This window comes from Schistocerca gregaria, chromosome 11 (assembly GCF_023897955.1).
Source record: "Schistocerca gregaria isolate iqSchGreg1 chromosome 11, iqSchGreg1.2, whole genome shotgun sequence".
NCBI lineage: Eukaryota > Metazoa > Arthropoda > Insecta > Orthoptera > Acrididae > Schistocerca > Schistocerca gregaria.
The window spans coordinates 27076534-27099510 of NC_064930.1; the positions used below are offsets into that span (position 1 = coordinate 27076534).

The 22977-nt window shown below is 41.1% G+C and overlaps 1 protein-coding gene across 17 annotated transcripts in view; it reads right to left on the minus strand.

Moving 5' to 3' along the window:
- LOC126295497 (zinc finger protein ZFP2-like) overlaps positions 1 to 22977 on the minus strand; it is a 242273-nt gene that overhangs the window by 150227 nt on the left and 69069 nt on the right. For all 17 annotated transcript variants that reach the window (XM_049988076.1, XM_049988074.1, XM_049988073.1 and 14 more), the window contains 2 exons: positions 11769 to 11969; positions 7632 to 7700 (listed from right to left, as the gene is read on the minus strand). In XM_049988076.1, the coding sequence (XP_049844033.1) occupies positions 7632 to 7700; positions 11769 to 11969 (270 nt within the window). The remainder of the gene's footprint in view (positions 1 to 7631; positions 7701 to 11768; positions 11970 to 22977) is intronic.

Consider the following 22977-nt stretch of genomic DNA (forward strand, 5'->3'; position numbering starts at 1 on the left):
CACCCGTGTCAGATCTTTACGATTCAATTCTGGGTGGTATGGAGAAAGTCGTGATGCAGTATGACCGAGTATGGTTAAAACATTGTATATTTTACGAGTGATGTGGCCTGGTTTGCTCATATTGATCAACGAATGCATCTTTCCTTGTAGAAAGGAATTCAGTTTTCTGTTAAAGACGGCAGCACGTCTCTCCTCAGATGCTAGAACAAGAGCCAGACAGACACTTATTGTGGTAGTAGATGTTAACTATAAAAAGGACAGTATGAGGTAGTAGATTAGGTAATAATCTCTCACTGAGGCACTTCTCATAATTTGAGAAGTCCACTTCATCATGATAGTCCTGCATTTTCTGACAAGATGTAAACCTTAAGTAGGCATCTGGTACAAACTGTTCCTCACTGCCAGCACAGACGATGACAATTCCGTTTCCTTTTGAAACAGGTTTCCACAGACTCTGTAATGAACTGCACGATGCCTGCAGTGTACGTTACATCTCATCCGTACAGACAATTGGACCCCACTCGTGTCCGTACTCTCCGATACTTTTTAAGTATAAGTGTGTTTATACGTGATTCAAAATTTATTAAACTCTGCAATTGTTTATGAATTTCCTTTAAACAAGGTTTTCTTTTATTTGTAACACAGAAATTATCCACAAGGCAGCAAATGACTTCTCATTACAAATGCCTGGATGTATTCCAATCTCTATCTTCCTCTAAAGTTTTTGCATTCTACAGCTCCCTCTAGTACCATGGAAGTTATCTTAACAGATTTCCTACCATCCTGTCTCTTGTGCTTGCCAGTGTTTTCCATACATTCCTTTCCTCTACGATCCTGTGCACAACCTCCTTATTCCTTACCTTTTAACTCCAAATAATTTTTAACATTTGTCTGTAGCACCACATCTCAAATGCTTTGATTCTCTTCTGTTCCAGTTTTCCCACAATCCATGTGTCACAATCATACAACGCTGTACTCCAGACGTACATCCTCAGAAATTTCTTCCTCAGATTAAGGCCAATGTTTGATGCCAGTACACTTCTCTTGGCCAGTGATGCCCTTTTTGCCAGTGCAAGTCTGCTTTTGATGTCCTCCTTGCCCTGTCCGTCATTGCTTATTTTGCCGCCTAGGTAGCAGAATTCCTTAACTTCATCTAGTTCATGACCATCAATCCTGGTGTTCAGTTTCTCACTGTTCTCATTTCTGCTACTTCTCATTACTCTCACCTTTCTTCGATTTACTCTCAATCCGTATTCTGTACTCATTACATTGTTCATTCCATTCAGCAGAATATGTAATTCTTCTTCAGTTTCACAGGGGATAACATCATCATCAGCAAATCTTATCACTGATATGCCTTTCACCTTGAGTTTTAATTCCACTCCTGAACCTTTCTTTTATTTTCCCCATTGCTTCTTCAATATACAGATTTAATAGTAGGTGCGAAAGACTACATCCCAGTCTTACATCCTTTTTTAATCCTAGCACTTCGTCGTCCACTCTTATTATTCCTTCTTGGCTCTTCTCCATATTGTATATCAACCGTCTCTCCCTATACATTCTCCTATTTTTCTCAGAACATCTTGCACCATTTTACATTGTCGAATTCTTTTCCCAGGATGACAAATCCTATGAACGTTGGGGTTGGGTTGTTTGGGGGAAGAGACCAAACAGCGAGGTCATCGGTCTCATTGGATTAGGCAAGAACAGGGAAGGAAGTCGGCCGTGCCCTTTCAAAGGAACCATCGTGGCATTTGCCTGGAGCGATTAAGGGAAATCACGGAAAACCTAAATCAGGATGGCTGGACGCGGGATTGAACTGTCGTCCTCCCTATGAATGTGTCTCGATTTTTCTGTAGTCTTTCTTCCATTATCGACCGCAACATCAGAATTGCCTCTCTGGTGGCTTTACCTTTCCTGAAGCCAAACTGATCATCATCTAGCACATCCTCAATATTCTTTTCCATTTTTCTGTATATTATTCTTGTCTGCAACTTGGACGCATGTCCTGTTAACCTGATTGTGCGATAATTCTTGCACTTGTCAGCTCTTGAAGTCTTCAGAATTGCGAGGATGATTTTTTTGCCGAAAGTCAGGCAGTATGTCGCCAGAATCATACATTCTACACACCGATGTGAATAGTCGTTTTGTTGCCACTTCCCCCAATGACTTTAGAAATGCTGATGGAATGTTATCTGTCCCTTCTGCCTTATTTGATCTTAAGTGCTTCTTCTATCACATCAGACAAATCTTCCCCCTCATAAACCTTTCAACATATTCTTACCACCTATCCACTCTTTCCTCTGCATTTAACAGTGGAATTCCTGTTGAATTCTTAATTTTACCACCTCCACTTTTAATGAAACGACAGTCATTTTGCCTTTCCTGTATGCTGGGGCTGTCCTTCTGACAATCATTTCTTTTTTGATTTCTTCACATTTTTCATGCAGCCATTTCATCTTAGCTTCCCTGCACTTCTTATTTATTTCATTCTTTAGTGACTTGTATTTCTGTATTCTTGAGTTTCTTGGAACATATTCGTACTTCCTCTTTTCATCGATCAATTGAAGTATTTCTTCTGTTGTCAGTGGTTTCTTCGCAGCTACCTTCTCTGTACCTATGTTTTCCTTCCCAACTTCTGTGATGGCCCTTTTTAGAAATGTACATTCCTCGAGAACTGTAATGCCTACTGATCTATCCCTTGTTGCTGTATCTAAAGCCTTAGAGAAAATCAAGTGTAGCTTGTCATTCCTTAGTACTTCCGTATCCCACTTCTTTGAGTATTGTTTCTACCTGACTAATGTCTTAAACTTCAGCCTACTCTTCATCACTACTATGTTGTGATCTGAGTCTATATCTGCTCCTGGGTATGCCTTACAATCCAGTATCTGATTTCGGAATCTGTCTGATTATGATGTGATATAACTGAAATCTTCCCATATCACCAGACCCTTTTCCAAGTATACTCCCTCCTCTTGTGATTCTTTAACAGAGTACTCACTATTAGTAGCTGTAATTTATTACATAACTTATTTAGTCTTTCTCCTACCTCATTCCTTGGTACAAGCCCATATTCTCCTGTAACCTTTTCTTCTACTCCTTCCCCTACAACTGCATTCCAGTCGCCCATGACTATTAGATTTTCATCCCCCTTTACATACTGCATTACCCTTTCAATATCCTCATACACTTTCTCTATCTGTTCATCTTCAGCTTGCGACATCGGCATGTATAGCTGCACTATCGTTGTCGGTGTTGGTCTGCTGTCGACTCTGATTAGAACAACCCGGTCACTGAACTGTTCACAGTAACACACCCTCTGCCCTACCTTCCTATTCATAACGAATCCTACACCTGTTATACCATTTTCTGCTGCTGCTGTTGATATTACCCAATACTCATCTGACCAGAAATCTTCGTCTTCTTTCCATTCACTGACCTGTACTACATCCTGATTGAACCTTTGCATTTCTCTTTTCAGATTTTCTAGTTTCCCTACCATGTCCAAGCTTCTGATATTCAACAACACCCTGACTCATAGAACGTTATCCTTTTGTTGATTACTCAATCTTTTTTTTCACGGTCACCTCCTGCTCGGCAATCCCCTCCCAGAGATCGGAATGGAGGACTATTCCGGAATCTTTTGCCAACGGAGAGATCATCATGACACTTTTTCACTTAGAGGCCACATGTGCTGTGGATACAATTATGTGTGTTTAATGCAGCAGTTTCCATTGCCTTCTGCACCCTCATGCCATCAATAATTGCCGATTCTTCCGCCGTTAGGAACAGTTTCCCATCCCTTACACAAGAAAGTGACTTGAACCTTTGTCTGCTCCTCCGCCCTTTTTGACAAGGCCGTTGGCAGAATGAGGGTGACTTCTTGTGCCGGAAGTCTTCGGCTGCCAGTGCTGATTATTAATCAAAATTAAGCACTAGCGGGGTTCAAACCTGGGACCGAGGACATTTTGATTACTAATTAAAAACGCTACCCCTAGACTGTGGGTGCAAACTGTAGACACCTGCAAACACTTCACATGGTGAAGAACTTTGTCCTTTAATTTTCCTCATACTAGTGGCATCCTCGACTCTGAATGTGTTCTCCCAGAGTATTAGTAGAATAGTTTTCCGGCCGACTCGGCGGTAAAATGTCTGACGTCGATGATCGACACTGTGGGGTTTACTGTGTGCCTTGTTTAGGGTGTTCACGTCCATTTACATGAATTTTGGTTTTACCTGAAAGACTATGTCTTAATTATGCTTAATTAATTAAAACATCAGTAAGCTCTGCCTCAACAAAATCCAGTTTCTATTTCTTAATCTTCTGATCAAACGGATAACATCATTTCATTTTGATTTTCAAATTTTTCTAGTGATTTTTGTTTTTGTATGTCCTCAGCCCTTCCATTCCCTTTCCACTTAGTTGGATCAGTACGCTATAAACAGGATTTGCACGAAGAGAACTGGGGTGCCCAGCGTCACTTGCACGCACTGCACTGTCTGTACAATTGGCCACCGATCTAGCATAAAATTATATTCGACTTAATTTGAGTAACAGGACATCATGTAATTCTGCCACAGAGCTTCTCTAATTCTGTGGGAATGACACCACAAGCCACCAGCCACAGATCAGGGAGACCACGTGGCACTCACTCAGGCAGTTGTGACGAGACTTGATATGATGCCCACAGATTCAGCTACCAAATGCTCTGACAGTCACACGTGTGTACGAACTTATAAAATCACGCTGTGTATGCACTTATAAAATCAAGCTATTCATTTTTCCTAGCACAAAGGTGGCGACACTGAGGCAGTGAGGTACTTCAGTGCACTGATCCTGCATGTACATAACAACAATAAACAAACATTACTGGAAGTTTGTGTTCATAATTTATAAATATAAAGAATTCAACCCCTGTATAAAGCTGTGGCTCTCGAATCCTGGACAACAAACAACTATACACAGAAATATATCAATGTAAGTTGTGGATTTGCAATTCTACATGAAGGATGACATTCTCTCCCCCCCCCCCCCCCCCCCCTCCCCAATTTCCAACCTCCAATCAGTTGCGAATTACAGAGAGAGAGAGAGAGAGAGAGAGAGAGAGAGAGAGAGAGAGAGAGAAAATCGAAATCTTTCTTTGCACATTTAACTACAATTTTCAGCTATTTTACTATACAGTTGCTGCTTTGACTTAAGGCATCTGTCATAGCTTGGTATCAACTTTTCAATGCCCTCATCATAGAAGGCAAAATGCTGCCCTCACAGTCAGCACAGAGATGAAAATTAAAAGGGAGCCGGGGCTGGGTTGTACAGTGGGCGATCAAACTCTTCCCATCAACGCTGCAGCAGTGTCTTCGTTCCACCTGCAATGTGCAGCCCAGCACTGTCACAAAGAAGGAAATGTGTGACAGTTACGTTACACGGGCTGCTCAAAATCGGGCGGAACCCCTCAGCAGGCACTTCACACTCAGCACTGTTGTTCTAAGCACATTTACGTGCTCACTATGTGCTCGGAACTCAAAACTTCAACGTGACGCAGTCGACAGATATACTAAAGAGGCTGCGTAATATAACTGCACAAAGCTTCATCAGATTTTCACTGTGGCTTCAATTTCGCAACCAATGAGAAGTTGAAAAAAATTAGCCTTTGTATAATGTCATTTAAAATTAAATATAGTTAGATCTAAGTTTCGAAAGTTCAGTCAGTAAGCTAGTATCAACACATAGGAACGATGAAAGGAATGTATAGAAGTGAAGATAGGTTGAAGAAGGGTAAACATATGTTTGCAGCATTTATAAAATCAGATAGTTTTTGACAGTGTTGACTGGAATACACACTTCGATACTCTGAAGGTAGTAGGCTAGAAATACAGAGAGCAAAAGCTATCTACTACACATACACAAGCCAAATTACAGTTATAAGAGTCGCAGGACACAGAAGGGAAACATTAGATGAAAATGGAGAGTGTATACTCAGTCTGCAGACTGGGTAGGCAGTAAAGGAAAACTGAGGGAAATCTGGAAACGTAATTTAAGTTCAAGGAAGAAAAATTAAAATGTCACAGTTTGCTGCGGATGACGTAGTTTTGTCAGAAGTGCCGAAGAAATTGGAAGATCAGTCAAACAAAAGGAGCAATGTCTCAAAAACAGCTTATACAGGGTGTTACAAAAAGGTACAGCCAAACTTTCAAGAAACATTCCTCACACACAAAGAAAGAAAATATGTTATGTGGACATGTGTCCAGAAACGCTTACTTTCCATGTTAGAGCTTATTTTATTACTTCTCTTCAAATCACATTAATCACGGAATGGAAACACACAGCAACAGAACGTACCAGCGTGACTTCAAACACTTTGTTACAGGAAATGTTCAAAATGTGCTCCGTTAGTGAGGATACGTGCAGCCACCCTTCATCGCACAGAATCCCTGATGCACTGATGCAACCCTGGGAAATGGCGGATTGTATCACAGCCGTCCACAATACGAGTCTCTACATTTGGTACCGGGCTTGCGTAGACAAGAGCTTTCAAATGCCCCATAAATGAAAGTCAAGAGGGTTGAGGTAAGCAGAGCGTGGAGGCCACGGAATTGGTCCGCCTCTACCAATGCATCGCTCACCGAATCTGTTGTCGAGAAGCGTACGAACACTTCGACTGAAATGTGCAGGAGCTCCATCGTGCACGAACCACATGTTGTGTCGTACTTGTTCTAGCAGCACAGATAGAGTATCCCGTATGAAATCATTGCGGTGAATTGAGGAAGTACAGTACAAACTGACGAAACTAAAATGAGCTCTAACATGGAAATTAAGCGTTTCTGGACACATGTCCACATAACATCTTTTCTTTATTTGTGTGTGAGGTATGTTTCCTGAAAGTTTGGCCATACCTTTTTGTAACACCCTGTATATATAAGGTGAACAATAACAAACGCAAAGTAAGTAATGGCACACAATTGAACAATCAAATCACTCAATGCTGAAGTAAATAGATTAGGAAGTGACATAAGATGAGTTTTGCTAGTTGGGCAGCAAGGTAACTGGCAATGGCTACAGTGTAGAGGATACAAAATGTAGACCGGCCATAGTGTGGAAAGTATTTCTGAAAATGAGGAATTTGTGAACAATGGAACTGACAATAAGCAGTTCAGACAAGAGATGAACAGAAGCTTCTGAAATGTGGTGCTACAGAAGAATGCTGAAGGCATGATGTGCTCATCTAGCAGCAAATGAGGAGGCACTCAATTGCATTGGGGGAAAAATAGAAATTTGTGTCACAACTTGACTAAAACAAGAGATTAGTTGATAGAATAGAGAAATCATAAATTTGGTAGTGGAAGGAAGAATGTGCGTGCGTGTAAAAAATTTTAGAGTGAAACGTAGCATGACCACAGTAAGCATGTTCAAATGGATGTATGTTGCAGTAGATATGCAGAGCAGGGCAGGTTTGCACAGAGTAGAGCAGCATGGAGAACTGCGTCAAACCAGTCTCCAGACTGAAGGCAAAGGCAACAACAACAATCACCCACTCCCTTCGTAGAGGAGCCAACTATACTGAGACTCCCACTTTAGTGCTGTAACAATATGACGAAACTCATTTTGGACTGTTTCCAAACTGGGTGATTACCTTTGGATCCTTTATGTCCTGTGGCTCCCTCTTGATCTGTGTATCAGACAGCAATATGTCAGCACCGATCTGCAGCAGAGATGAGAAAGTCATTTACATCACTCAGATGCTCTGTGCTTTTCCTAACTTATCTTTAGTTGCTAGCTGGATTGCGATACTACTACTACTACTACTACTACTACTACCACCACCACCACCACCACCACCACCACCACCACTACTATTACTACAAGTGTCTCTTAACAGTCCCTTTTCATTCATATTTATGTAATCTATTGTTTCAAGGACTCTTTCTTTTACTATTGTATGTAAGGTGAGATGCAACTGCCTCAGCTAAGTTTTAGTGTAGTGTCTTACAAATATTTAGAGGAGCACTCAAACTTTGAATATTTCTTGATCAAAAGATTGTCTTTTTGAGAGATTGGCATTCTGATACACATTTGAGCAAATGACTAGTGTTTTGTGATGCCAAGAAGAGGCTTGCACTTTATCAGGGCGTACACATGGCCAAGAAAAAAACAATTCCTGGAATTTTCCCAGATTTTTCCTCAATGAAAATGCACTTTTTCCCAGATGAAAATACACTGCACCCCACCTGAAGTACAATGCTTTTCCTCTGTTACGAGACAATACATTTTTTACGGGAGCCGTAAAACTTATTAATCCTTCGAATGCTGAACATTTTATACTCCAGTGGAGAGCTTTCCAGAACTTTAGGCAACACAACCCAGGAAAAAACAATGCACTTTGGAAACATCTTTGAACAAGACAACATGTAAACTGAATATTTTTGTATTATGCAAGTGTAAATACGAATTATGCCAAACACAGCACGGTAGCTTCTGAAGCACTGAAACTGAGATTGCAATGAACTTTTATCAGCTAATCGTAGCTCGCGAAACGTGATCTCGCCATACAATGACAGCAGATATTTAGAGCATAGGACACGTAACGTAGTCAGCCGAGCAACATCACTGTTAAGTAGCGTAAACATATAAAACAGGAAAAGTTAATGGTTTAAATTAATGTATATTAAGAAAAGCTAAGCATTCACGTATAATATTGACCATCAAAAATTTTTGGTCTTTTTCCCCGAGGGTGTGGACAGGCAGGATCCTACGACAACAGATTAAATTACAGGAGCTCAATATCTCTGACAAGTACAGTTATAAATTCACTCCTGCACGTCAAAAATTTCGTGGGTTACACGGCCAAATACGTGTCCTGTCAAGCTTCGACTTTTCACAGAAAAGCCAATTACGTGTGAAATTGCTCGAAAATTCATCTCTCACAGCAGGGTAGTGGTAAAGTGCTGCTTGTGGAAGCATACGGGGATGGGGTAGGGAGAGGGTAGGGCAGCTAGGTGCACTCAGGAGGTTAGACTGAGTGGGGGCAGGAGGGGGAATGGAAGAGGAGAGAAGTGAGAAGACTTGTGGGGTTGTTTGGGGGAGGAGACCAGACACCGAGGTCATCCGTCTCATCGGGTTAAGGGAGGGCAGAGAAGGACGTCTGCCGTGCCCTTTCGAGGGAACCATCTCGGCATTCGCCTGGAGCGATTTAGAAAAATCGCGGATTACCTAAATCGGGATGGCCAGATGCGAGATTGAACCGTCGTCCTCCCAAATCAGTTGTGCCCGAACACTTTGCCTTTACAAATGTCTGCTCGTGTCTGTATACGTGCGGATGGATACGTGTGCGTGTGAGTGTATACCTGTCCTTTTCTCCCCCTAAGGTAAGTCTTTCTGCTCCCAGGACTGGAATGACTCCTTACCCTCTCCCTTAAAACCCACATCCTTTCGTCTTTCCCTCTCCTTCCCTCTTTCCTGATGAAGCAACCGTGGGTTGCGAAAGCTCTAATTTTGTGTGTGCTTTTGTGTCTATTTGTGTGTCTATCGACATACTGACGCTTTCGTTTGGTAAGTTACATCATCTTTGTTCTTAGATATATTTTTCCCGTGTGGTATGTTTCCCTCTATTATATTCGTATATTTTGAAAATATTGTTATAAAGAAAAAACAAGTTGTCACTCTTCCTTTTCTTATTTTACGAAGACTGGCAACCCAATCAAGTGGTCCTTTCACAAAATAGACCAGGTTCTGTGTATTGTGGTGTTCAGCATAGCTCTATTCCAAGCTGGATGTGAGAAACTGTGTAATACTTTGGTAAGCATAATTAACCATTGAATACTGCACAAACATTTACCTGACAGAAACCTGACTTTGTCATAATCTCTAAGCAGGAGGTCATCAGTGCAATGTGGATACTGATTTCCAGTGTGTGTGTGTGTGTGTGTGTGTGTGTGTGTGTGTGTGTGTGTGTGTGTTCATATAAATAAACTGAAAAGCAAAGCGATAAATAATCATTAACTTTTGTGTCATGCATACAGGGAATGTGTACTTGTCATTTGGTACAGCCTTGGCAGCACCTCTTTTGTGATTTTTTTCTATTTGAAAATACGGCACAAATATTTTTAAAAGATCTTATCTTATTTAGCTAGTGAAATTAGACCTGATATGCAGAACAGTCTTTCAGCAGATTAGCAGCCAAGAGAAGTCATTCAGCAAAATCAAACAATTGAAACTCCAAGTTGCAATATCAACAAAGTAAGGAAAAAGGAGATTGCTGCTTACCACAAAGATGAGACATTAAGTTGCAAACAGGCACAGTTAAGACACTCAGACGTTAGCTTTTGGCCGCAGCCTTCATCAGAGAAAGAAAGAGAAAAGCAAATCATTAATTCGCTCAAGCAAGCACATCACATGCACACGTGACTGCCAACTTCTGCAGCCTCGGACCAGATGCCAGAGTATACAGTCATGTGTACATGAGGTTTGCTTTCTTGTGCGAATGAATGGCGTATTTTTCTCTTTCTTTCTCTGATGAAGGCTGTGGCCAAAAGCTAACATTTGAGTGTTTTAACTGTGCCTGTCTGCAACTTAATGCCTCATCTTTGTGGTAAGTAGCAATCTGCCTTTTCCTTACATTGTTAAGGTTTGTATTCAGATAATTATGTCTCTACTGTTAATTGTGGTCTGTCAGTATTTTTAATCACATTGCTACCATTGACATCCAAGTACTGTAGGGCAAATATTTCTTTATAATGCGTATGTAATGCCTTTTCCCATGTCATTTACAAAAGAATTACGAAAGTTTAATTTTTTTATGTTTTGTGTCCATCTAGCAGGGATTGGAGCAATGTGGTTTCGTATACCTCACTGCGAGTAGACCATTGGTGCACCAGGCAGAACGTCACATTTGTATGACAACCAGTGACCAAGAGAAGCTACCATTGCTTTGTTTCCGTTTGCAGTGATAATTATTCAAACATTGCAGTTGTAGAACAAAGAAAAATTGTCTGAATTTAATATCCGCAACAAATAGTTCCAGCTAATACCACACTGGAAGGTTGTTTCTCATATTATCTAAGTTTCCATGAGACAGCAACACTGTCTAATAGTAATTTATGCTACAATGAAAGCAAAAATAAATGTTTTATTGAGTCAGTGTGAAAATAAAATACGCTGTTTGAAGAATGTATTTGTAAGTTTAACCAGTCTACATTGTCAAGGGTATACAAGAAAAGTAAATTAACAATATTTTTAAAAAAATTACAGGATATGTCCTGTTCGTGTTAAAAATTTACTGACAAAAATGTTAAGTTCTTTGAAGACATGAAGCTTGTTTAAAATAAGAAAGAAAAGTTATAAGAGATATGTAAATATATGTTTGATTACTGCAAAATATAGTTTATGGATTACTGAGTCTGGGTATGAAGTAATGCAGAGTAGAAAGGACATCTCTGGTTAATAATACAGCAATGTGATAAACAGCAGTAGACACACACACACACACAGCATGTCATACCACGACCAAGTCACAATGAAAAGTGGTCCTTTTAAGGTGCTGAGAATTTCATGATACTGCCTATAACTACAGACTTCCTCCTGATAAATTTAATCACAGGCGTAGTTATATACAGAAGCTCAAAAACACAACAGCAAAATATTTCTCTCTGCTCAGATTTTATATATAGCTGTGTGAATTTCGCTTTTCTTCGCACTTCCAAATGACTTTCATAACAAAAAAATTCAGCCAACAGAACTATTCACACGACAAAAAAGTCACAGGAATACTTACACTGTCAGCTTCTGCTAGCAGTCCAGCAATCATTTCTCGTTCTTCTTCTTTGGTACGATCGCAGAATCTACACGCTATCAATCCATCACCTTCGTCTTGTTGTTGTTGTTGTTGTTGTTGTTGTTGCTGCTGCTGCTGTTGTTCCCCTTCTCCTTCAGCACGATCACAGAATTTACGCACCGCCAGCAGATCTCCAATCACCTACGAAAGCAGAAGGTATTAACTACTTTGTAGACAATGACACCATTCCCCAACTTGAACACCAAAGTAAATGAGCAGATATAATTCACACAAAAGCAGCGCCCACTCAATCACTAACATTCTGGGATTACATTACAAATCAAAAATGGAAGGTACCATTAATCTGAAACAGAAATGGAAATACTAAGCAAATGAAATATGCTGACATAAGTGAGGTGAAGCAAACCAAACTATATCTATAGTGTCCACACTACACAACCACATGGTCCACAAGATGTTTTATCAACTTTATGCAATTCTTACTGCATGGTTCTGTGGAATAAATACTTTTTGACCTTAGCCGAACTGCCCCAGGTCAGTACTGAGAGGAAGCTCATACGCTCAACAGAGTGAGACAGATTCCTGAGTGCAAGGCAGGAACCTGGCTTTTTGTTTAACTTATACATGTGACACCTTAGTTGGTTTATCACTAATGGTTGCCCAGGAACTTCATACACAGAGCCTCATAAATTGATCTCTATCTTGGGCACACGTAAGCCATAACAATTTGTTTGGAACTCCTAAATAATGAAACTATAGAAATTTACATGAAAAGATTAACCTCTTCTCAGGAAAATCACTACAATGTACACATGATAATACAGACGTTACAAGTTGAAATCTTTCAGAAAGGACAAGTACTTTTCACCTAAAACGAAACTGCACCTCAGCCAGCTGCACTTAGGATTCCTACAGCTGTGCAATGAATGTGAATCAACTTTATTCAAGATTCACAAAAATTCATTTACACAAAATAATTACTCTATATAGTCTTCTGAATGAGAAACACATCTTCTCCAGCAGACAGGCATTTTCATAAAATGAATGTTGCTGTGACAGCAACAACTTGTTCACAAACTCTTCGACAGCGCCACTGTCTCCAAATCTGCTTCCTCTGACTGGTTCCTTTGGTGATCCGACAAATGAGCATCGCACGCTGATGACACCGGACACTAGGAAGGATATTGTAGTGTGGTCGAGAACAAATACTGCTTTATTTTTTGTCGAGTTGAAGCAGCTGTGTGGCGCCGAGCACTGCTGTGCAGCACGATCACATCCCCAACTGGAAATGTACACCTTTTTTGGTGGTAGTGCACGTTTTGTTTGGTCCAAAAGTTGGCAGCAGTATGCACCATTCACACTGTAACATTCTTGGAGAAAACCGATGAGAAAAACTACTCTAAAATCAAAAAAGGCTGTCGCAAGAACCTCCCCTGCGGAAGGCTTTGGCGAATACAGATTTGTCCTCTTTGCACCATTCCATTCTGCTTTTCTCGATCCCGGGTTGTAATGGTTGACCCACGTATTGCTGTACGTCACAATACAATGCAAAAAATGTTCCCCTTCAGTTTCGTAGTGTGTCAGTAGCCATTTGCACACCACGAGATGATGAAATTTGTGCTCTGTGGTGAGAAGGCAACGCACCCATCTTGCAGACTTTTCCGGAGTCTGGGGTTGTCAGTAACGATTGCCCGAGCACTACTATAGCTTAGGCCAACTTCAGTGCTGATGGCCTCACCACAGTTGTAACACCGATGTCAAACGCTGTCGGATTATGCTAGCACGCTGACGGGTGACTGTTGGGTCTGGCGAGTGCTACTGACGAGGGGCACGCACTCAGCCCTCGTGAGGCAAACTGAGGAGCTACTCCGGTCACAAAAACTGACAACGGCACAGAGTGGTGTGCTGACGAGATGCCCCTCTGTATTCGCATGCGGTGCTGCCTATACAGGTTGAGGACAACACGGCTGTCAGTCAGTACCGTCGGCTCTTCCGAGCCCTGTTCGGATGGAGTTTAGCTGTGCTGATCTCGGTAGCAATTTGAGCAATTGTAACTTGTTCTGACACTGTGATTCTAACTAAAGGAATGGTACAGCAATATTCTAGCTGTGGTAAATAATAACTGAAAATGAAAGCAACAATGACCAGAGATTGAACTGTCCTCCATTTAAAAAATGTGAATTGAGCATCCCCCACCCCCCAGCAGATGTCACGGTGGAGGTAGCTGAGCTGGCAGCAAAGAACAGTGGAGTAGTTCAGACACCTGCTACAAACAGCAAACCCACTGGCCAAAATGTTTATTTCAGAGTGGCAATAAGCACAGCAGGCCACTGTCCCCACAAAGTTCGATTGCCTCGGACCTAGCCCCGTATTTCGTGCTGAGAGTTGTCGCGTGCTGTCGGCAACTGCACACACTAGCCTCGTACCAAGTATACTGCCGTCCGCATATTTACGTGGTGCCAGACTTCCCGTAGTTTCACATTCGCCCGGCGAAAGTCACCGTCAGCCCATAAAGTACCCACACCGACAGTGTCGAGTAGTGGTGTTGTCACGTCTTCTGCAGATACTAAAGTGCATAAACAAAAATTGCAGTTTACATTTGATTCACTCTCGTACGATGACACGACAGCTCAATTGAGTCAGGGAGCAAAAATTTACCTACAATCATACAGACAACGGACTTCACTTAAGGAGACAAAAGGCAAAAATGAGAGCCAGTAGTGAAGTGAGAGATGGCTGCATCCTATACTCCATATTGTTCGATCAGCTCATTTGATAAAGCAGTTAAGGAAGTGAAGAACAAATTTTTAAAATGAACTGAAATTCAGGGAGAGAAATAACATTGTTGATGACACAGTAATTCTGTCAGAAATCCCTAAGTACTTAGAAGATCTGTTTGAATTGAATGGATACTGTTTTTAGAAGAAGTTATTAAGATTAACAACAACAAAAGTAGAGCAATGGTACACCCAGGTGCCAGAAGTCACGGATACTACCAAAGGCGTAGGGACGCTACTCAACGTGGCACAGGCTCGGCGAGTCGTTGAAAGTCCCCTGAAGAAATACTGAGCCAGAATGTTCTTCAAACCAATTGTGAACAATTGTGGCCCAGTGACATGGCACATTGTTATCCATAAAAATTCCATCATAGTTTGGGAACACAAAGTCCACGAATGACTCCAAATGGTCTCCAAGTCAGTCAAAATAACCAGAGGTCCCAGTCCATCTGAGCAAAAACAGCCCGTGCCATTATGGAGCCACCAACAGCTCGCACAGTTCCTCACGGAGAACTCAGATCCACGACTTCGTAAGGTTGCACCACACTCAAACCGTATCATGATCTCTCACCAATTGAAATGAGGACTCATACGACCAGGCCACTGTTTTCCAGTGGTCAAAAGGTCCAATCGATACGGTCACGAGCCCAGGACAGGCACTGCAGGCAATGTCATGATGCCGGCAAGGGCACTCGTGTCGGTCATCTGCTGGCATAGCCCTCACAGAAAAACACTTATTTTACATTTTTGTGTGGCCCAGAATTAAATAATCCAAAACTGAGGAAAACTTTAAAACCCCTCAAATATGAGCAAAAACATATTAACTGGAATATATGATTAAAATGATAATCTTTTCCAATATATTGTACAAAATCAATAAAAGTGAAGGAAATTAAATGTACAATACACTGTTTATACAATGATTTTGGGTAATGAATTTCAGGAGTTTTTAAAAATCATCTATGTGTAACAGCATATAAAAACTTGTTAAAAATTGAAATTGTATCCGGGCCCAATGTAATAAAGCTATTCTCTGACACGGTACAGCCACAAAATTTTATGTCAAAATGTCTGTTTTTGAGATATCGATATCTTTCCTTTGTGCTCACCCAGAAAAAAAGCAAAAATTGATGAACGTGCTGAATTAAACCAAAAACTGCGAAGCACAATGAAAGGCATCAGAATCTAATACGGGGATGTATGTTTTCTTTCTGTAGTCAGGGAGAGCTTGTTTGCACCTGAACAAGCTAACAACGTGACGTCAAAATGGTGCAGGTGACCGTCCACGGTGTACGCCGATATGTCAACCGGTGAATACAAATCTAGTTGACACGAAAGCAGCTTATCCCAGCCAGGGAGGAGACATTCTACCGCTTCTTCATTCATCGTCGGCGTTGTCGTTGTTACCGCGAAGCACTGTTATACCAAGAGGAAAGGCGCGTCGATTTTAGAGCATGAGATATGATGTCCTTAAGCCATTGACAACACACAACGGTCACGGTAGCACCTGATTCCAGAATAGCTTCAGTAGTTAGGATCTACGAACTGTCCCTTCTTGACCAGGTTCCCAAAATTTAACTCGAAACAAGATCCCTTCAAAACAAATTGTCATAACGATCATCTATAAAGGCTTCGTACAACGAGAAGAAATGTTACAGTTTATGGAATAATAACAGATACGACCAAACTGTCTTGTCTCTTCTGTTTTATTTAACATAACTTCCTTAACAGTTTCATTTCGCATTCACCACTCATTCACCAAAACCCTTTGATTAACAGTTTTGGTTGCTTGACACCAACAGTCAATGATAATGATACAGGTTTTCTCCTTTTTATAAACTGAAGCCCGCTCTCCGCGATATAATAAAAAAAAAAAAACAGTCTCAATACCGTGTCCCTCGTGAGGTGCGAATAGACTTATCCTGGAAGTTCACGAAATGTCCAACAGACGCGTGAAAGATCTCTTGCGTGCATCATTTGGTGATAATCATGTGCTCAGCCGCCACTTTCGTCATGCTTGGCCTCCCAGGTCCCCAGACCTCAGTCCGTGCGATTATTGGCTTTGTGGTTACCTGAAGTTGCAAATGTGTTGTGATCGACCGATATCTCTAGGGATGCTGAAAGACAACATCCGACGCCAATGCCCCACCATAACTCCGGACATGCTTTACAGTGCTGTTCACAACATTATTCCTCAACTACAGATAGTGTTGAGGAATGATGGGGGACATATTGAGCATTTCCGGTAAAGAACATCATCTTTGCTTTGTCTTACTTTGTTATGCTAATTATTGCTATTCTGATCAGATGAAGCGCCACCTGTTGGCCATTTTTTGAACTTTTGTATTTCTTTGGTTATAATAAAACTCCATGTCATTCCAAGCACGTGTGTCAATTTGTACCTCTCTATTTACATTATTCCTTGATTTGCTCAGTTTTCAAATTTATACTGACTTTTTGATCACCCGGTATATAAAATGTCACAGCAGGTGAGTGGTTAAACCAAAAGCATAAATGGGGACATCTGCTGAATGACAAACTTTGTCATCACTCTTTTCTTACAAGTAACACTTCATACGCTCACCACACTTCATATCCTCCACTCCCACAGTGTTATTTTCGGCTCGGTGAGAGAAACAGGTGTGGAAGAATGAGTTTACTTCCCAATTGAAGTTATTAGGAGTTAGCTCAGTGAATTTCTACACACTGTGTAAAATAGAAACCTCAGGCACTACAATTTCACTTCACACCTCCCATCATTGCTCCCAATCTTCCCTATCTACAGTGTGTGGCACGCAGTTTAAAAGCGAGTTGTATATGTAGGTGTTGCAACTGTATTGTGTAAGATATGAACACGAAAGACTTTAAAATGAGCTATCACAAAACCCTTGTTTTATTTACACATGACATCTCTGCCATAGCAGATATATAAATAAATAAATGTCGTGTTAGTAGGGCCTCCCGTCGGGTAGACCGTCCGCCGTGTGCAAGTCTTTCGATTTGACGCCACTTCGGCTTCGGCACTTCACAAAATGCATTCGCCCCTACCCGCACTCCCGTCATCGTAGGGCCGCTACCCCTCTCCACACACCCAGCAAGTGAGTTCATTTTAAGTGTGTTAGTGTGGTGTGGTGGTTGCACTGGCTGTTGTGTGACATAACAATTCGCCAGCCAATAAGAGCTCACTAGCCGGAAATGGTCATGTCTTCTCGATTCTGACCGAGCATATTCTTTGATACTCCGTGACTGAATTTAAAAGTTCAACAATCAATACTGTTGCTGAATACAGTATGTCAGAAATACGTGCAAAAAGATATAATTATATACAGCTATAAGTGGCACAAAGAAAGGTGAAAGCTGGGTGCCTTTGTCACGTATTGACTCAGTAGAGGACACTTTGCGTCAGCTCTCCCGCTTTTCCACTGTTGCCACAGCTAGCAGTAATTTTATCACAACGGCAGAGTGAAACTAAACGTTGCAAGTCGTGTCAGCAAAGCCGATTGTGGATTACATCAGCATTTCCTCTTTCTCGTCTCCCTCTCCGCAGTGGACTAAAATATTCCCTCGACATTGTAACCACCCACAGTACAGACATTCTGTCTTTTGTACCACTTATAGCTCATTCAGTCACATCAAACGTCAACAGGAAGAAAACGGGTCAAAGTCAAGTGATTTGCGGAGTACAAACGTAGAATCGAGGTAAACCTTACTATGAAGAAACGTAAAATTGGGGAATCTCTAGCACTGATCTTACGAGTTTTCCACAGGGGCTAAAAACTTATGGCACATAATCATGAAAAATATAAAATTGGAAACGTACAATCGAATTTCCACTGCACCAAATTTCGTCACACTTTACTTACGAATATGTTCATTGTACCTCCCAAATTGATATCTGCAGTTATTTCTCACAGTGTCGCTCATTTGTCGGCACTGACAACTGTATGCAATCGCCACTGCTCTCTGTCAGTGAGTGAGTGCTGTCAACCACCACATTGGCTGTGGTGACAGGCAATGCCTGCAATTTTATGTTCTCGGCACACACTCGACACCGTCAACCTCGAACTATCGAATTCCCTACCTGTTCCCAAAATGAATGTCCCCCGTCTGTAGGTCCAACTACCGTTCAAAGTCTGTTAATTCCCCTTTTCACACAAGTCACCAGAGTGCAAATGACAGCTCTGCAGATGCACTGCCCTTTTATAGCTCACGTACACAATGAATGAAATAACATTAAGGGATATACATTAGGAGATGGAGCACTAAAGTAGTAAATGAGATGTGTCATACAGGCAGCGAAATAAAGGCAGATGTAAAGATGACATAAAAATAAAACTGGCAATAGCAACAAAGGCAATTCTGAAAAACACAAATAATATTAACACATACCTCAAATTCAAATGTTTCCTGAAAGCAATTGCCTGGAGCGCAACTTTATACACAAGTGCCCCACTGACAAAAAGCAGTCTAGCTAACAGCAGAATACGAGGCTTCTGAAATGTGGGCACTGTGGTAGAATGCTGAGGAGCTGACGAGTAGGACTGACAACTACTAGGAGCAGATCGTGATTGGAAGTTGGGCAAAAAAGTGATTTACAGGATTGTTTGATACGGGGCATGCTGAGGGATGACAGAATTGACCATTTGAAAATGGAGAGCTTAAGAATTGTAGAGGGAGACCGAGGCTCGACTACACTAAGCAGGTTTGAGTGGATGTCACATGCAGTAGCCATACAGAGATAAAGTGGCTTGTACGGGATATTTTCTTCTGCGAGGGCACCACACCCTCAATAAGCTGAAGAACAACATTTTCCCATCTGACTGAGTATAAAACTTGTCATCTTTCACACTACCGGTTAGAGGCACTGCCCATTCTCGGGTGTGTCTGAAAACATAACAATACACCACAGCAAAGAAAACAGTCAAACACAAATTGTGAAACTAAAGTGGACGTATCATTACACAAACAAAATATGAGGGTTGCCCAGAAAGTAATGCATCCAATTTTTTTTTTCTCAGCCAAAAACAATGCTACAAACGAGAAATGTTATTTGAAGCCTTCTGAATGAGCGTCCCAAGTTTCCATCACTTCCGACAGATAGCGTAGCTGCGGGACAGTTTCAAAATGGCATCTGTAGGTGACGTACATTACAAGCAATATGCCATCATTGAATTTCTCACTGCAGAGAAGAAACTGTGGGGAATATTCACAAACACTCGTGCAAAGTCTACGGATCATCTGCTGTCGACAGAAAATACAATTACTCACTGGGCACGCAGTGTGAGGTTATCATAAAGCGCTTCAGTGGAGCTCCACGATTTGCAGCGGTCGGGGAGACCGTCTGTGGTTATCACACCTGACCTAGTCCCCTCCGACTTCCACTTGTTCGGGCCGTTAAAAGATGCCATTCGTGGAAGATATTTTGATGACAACGGGGAGGTGATTCACGCAGTGAAGCTCTGGCTCCGCCACTGAGACAAGGGCACACGTGCCCGTTTCGCGCCGGAGTAAGGCCACAGAACAGGATGGGGATTTTGTGGAAAAATAGGGTGCGTAGGTAAAACACCATTCTTTCACGTGTGTAATTCTCGTTATGTTCAATTAAGAATTGTTGAAGAAAAAAAAACGTGGTGCATTACTTTCTGAGCAGCCCTCGTAGATACCTCCAGTAACATGTCGCTATGTCGTCGTCATTAATTTAAAAATCACGTGCCGCGAATAACTGTACGAAGCACAGTCATCAAACATTCTCATCCAAAATATAAGGGTACATGACATAAGAGTGCTTATTACCACATTATTTAAATGTCATACCCAGTCAGAAGCACTAAGAAAACAAACCTTACGACATTTCCCACGAATGACACTGTATACACTCACTCGACGAACTGTCACGTGAGGAAAAAAAATTAAACTAAACTAATTAACGCAGAAACAGAAGTATAGCTTCAAACAGTCAAGATTGCCATTGTACAGCATTTACTGTAACGACCGGTTTCAGCATTGTCATAATCAGATCTTCTGCAGTACAGAGCAGATCCAATGCAATGTACTGCAGAAGATCTGATGACAGTAATGTAGTGTGCAGAAACCGGTCATCATAATAAATGCCGTACAACAGTGATCTCGGCTGTTTGAAGTTGTACTTCTGTTTCTGCATTAATTTACATTCCCCCAACTTGACAATGCCGAATATATATAGACTAATTAATATAAAATGCGTAAGTTTATGCTACGGTTTGGATTATCTATGCTAATTACCTCAATCGATTAATTTTTCAAATAATGGTTATACTGTAACAGATGGTTGTGCTGTGCCATCAACAACCTTGAATAGTTTCACATGAGACCACAGACATGGTGTGCAGTGAAATATATATACAACGGTGTATGCAGACTGACATCTTAACATTATTAAAATCTTAACATTGTTAAAATACTCCACGTCTGGACACAGTTATTTGTGTCGTCTAGTGGGTTTATTGTACTCACAATTGATTGCTGACATCATTTCTCCATATTTGTCACACACTGTGATTGTGACACTGTTTCACATTAAAGATGAGGACATATTTTGACATATTTTTCAACTTAATGTACTAATACACAACATTTTAGATCTGACATTACATTAACAATATTATATTGAATATAGATGATGTAAATAGCTCTGTGCAGTCCATCATGTCTCGATGTATGTACTACAGATTTTGTAACTACTTACGTGGACGATATATTTATACGTTTTTCACATAACTTTCACTAAGATACAGAGATACCTTTGAAATCTTATTGATAACTGTAAGATCTACATCCACATAGATACTCCACAAGCCACTGTAAGGTGTGTGGCGGAGGGTAACCTCTACCACTACCCTCCCGTTCCACTCTTAAGTGGACCGAGGGAAAAGTGACAGACCGTACGCCTCCGTACGAGCCCTAACTTCTCGTATCTTATTGTATCTTCACGGTCCTTACCCGCAATGTATGTTGGCAGATTCTCTACATGTTCTCACTACTTTTTCCCCGAAAAGAACATCGCCTTCCCTCCAGGGATTCCCGAAGCACCTCCGCAACACTTGCACCTAAACTGTTGAAACCTACTGATAAAAAATATAAAGCCGGCCATTCACAGGCCGACCGGTCTGCCAAACCGCTCGCTAACGGTACCCCCAACGAGCTGGGCTGTGTGTGGCCGTCCCCGACCGCTGGGCGAGCGCAGTCGTGTGGCAGCACTCACCGTACCAAAACGAAAAGGAAAACTTGCTGTGGCTGCAGCAGTGATGCTACATGTAGACAAAGACAAGAAAAAGAAACGTTTATGGACGAAAGAATGGTTGAGAGATAAATCCAAGTTTTCTCACACAAATCTGTTATGTACCCTCCAAGTTCAAGAGCCTACAGACTATAAAAACTTCTTACGTATGGACGACAATACTTTTTGTGAATTACTGGATCTCATACGGCCTAAAATCTAGAAGAAAGAAATGCATATAAGAGCTACCATCACTGCTGAGAAACGACTAGTAGAAACATTGCAATTTCTGGCTACAGGCAGAAGCTATGAAGACCTGAAATGCAGCTGTGCCATTTCATCTCAGCTGCTTGGAAAAATCATCCCCAAAACTCACTGCAGCTGATATATTTGAGTAAGTTGATCACATTTATTCAATGTTTTCAATATTTGCAGCCACTTTCCCCAGTTGCTACTTCAGTTATGCTTCATCATATAGATAAGAAAAAACTTTTTTCACAATTGAATGTTTCATTTGTGTGTACAAACATGTTTCGCCTCTTCACGTTAACCATTTTCAGTGGTCTTACTGGTCTCCATCGTTTATTAGGTCGTCGTTTTATAGCTCGATTCTTAATATTTCGTGCACGCTGAAATAAAAAATGAAGCTCGTTTTGTTGAATCGAGTCAGGTTTTATTGCTATTTCATTTTTTTAAATAAGGCACTTATGAAATTTTTCAACATAAATATGCAGATTATGGTTTGAAAACTGTCTTACATTTGGATGAAGTCTAAATAATGGATACGAGATTGTACATTAACACCATTTTATGGAAGAAACGCTCTACTCAAAAACTTTCGTATGTGTTTTGTAATTGGAATGTCTCTCTTGAGGCACCGAGAATAGTCCACAAGCACGTTCTCACCCTAGCGAACCTGGTAACTTTCCTCCACGACTCGTACACTTTATGGAGCTCACCCTGCCCCTGTCTATAGTCTCCACAGTTGTGTCAGTGAAGTAATCTAAAGTGAGCTGAGAAAGTGCATTTCTATTGACATTTGAACACCGTGTATTTTGACGTTTTGCCGAAATTTCTAGACTGTATTTTCTTGTTTTGGGCTCACATAGATGCCAAGAAAGATTTTTTATTATAGATTTCAATACCAGACAGCCAT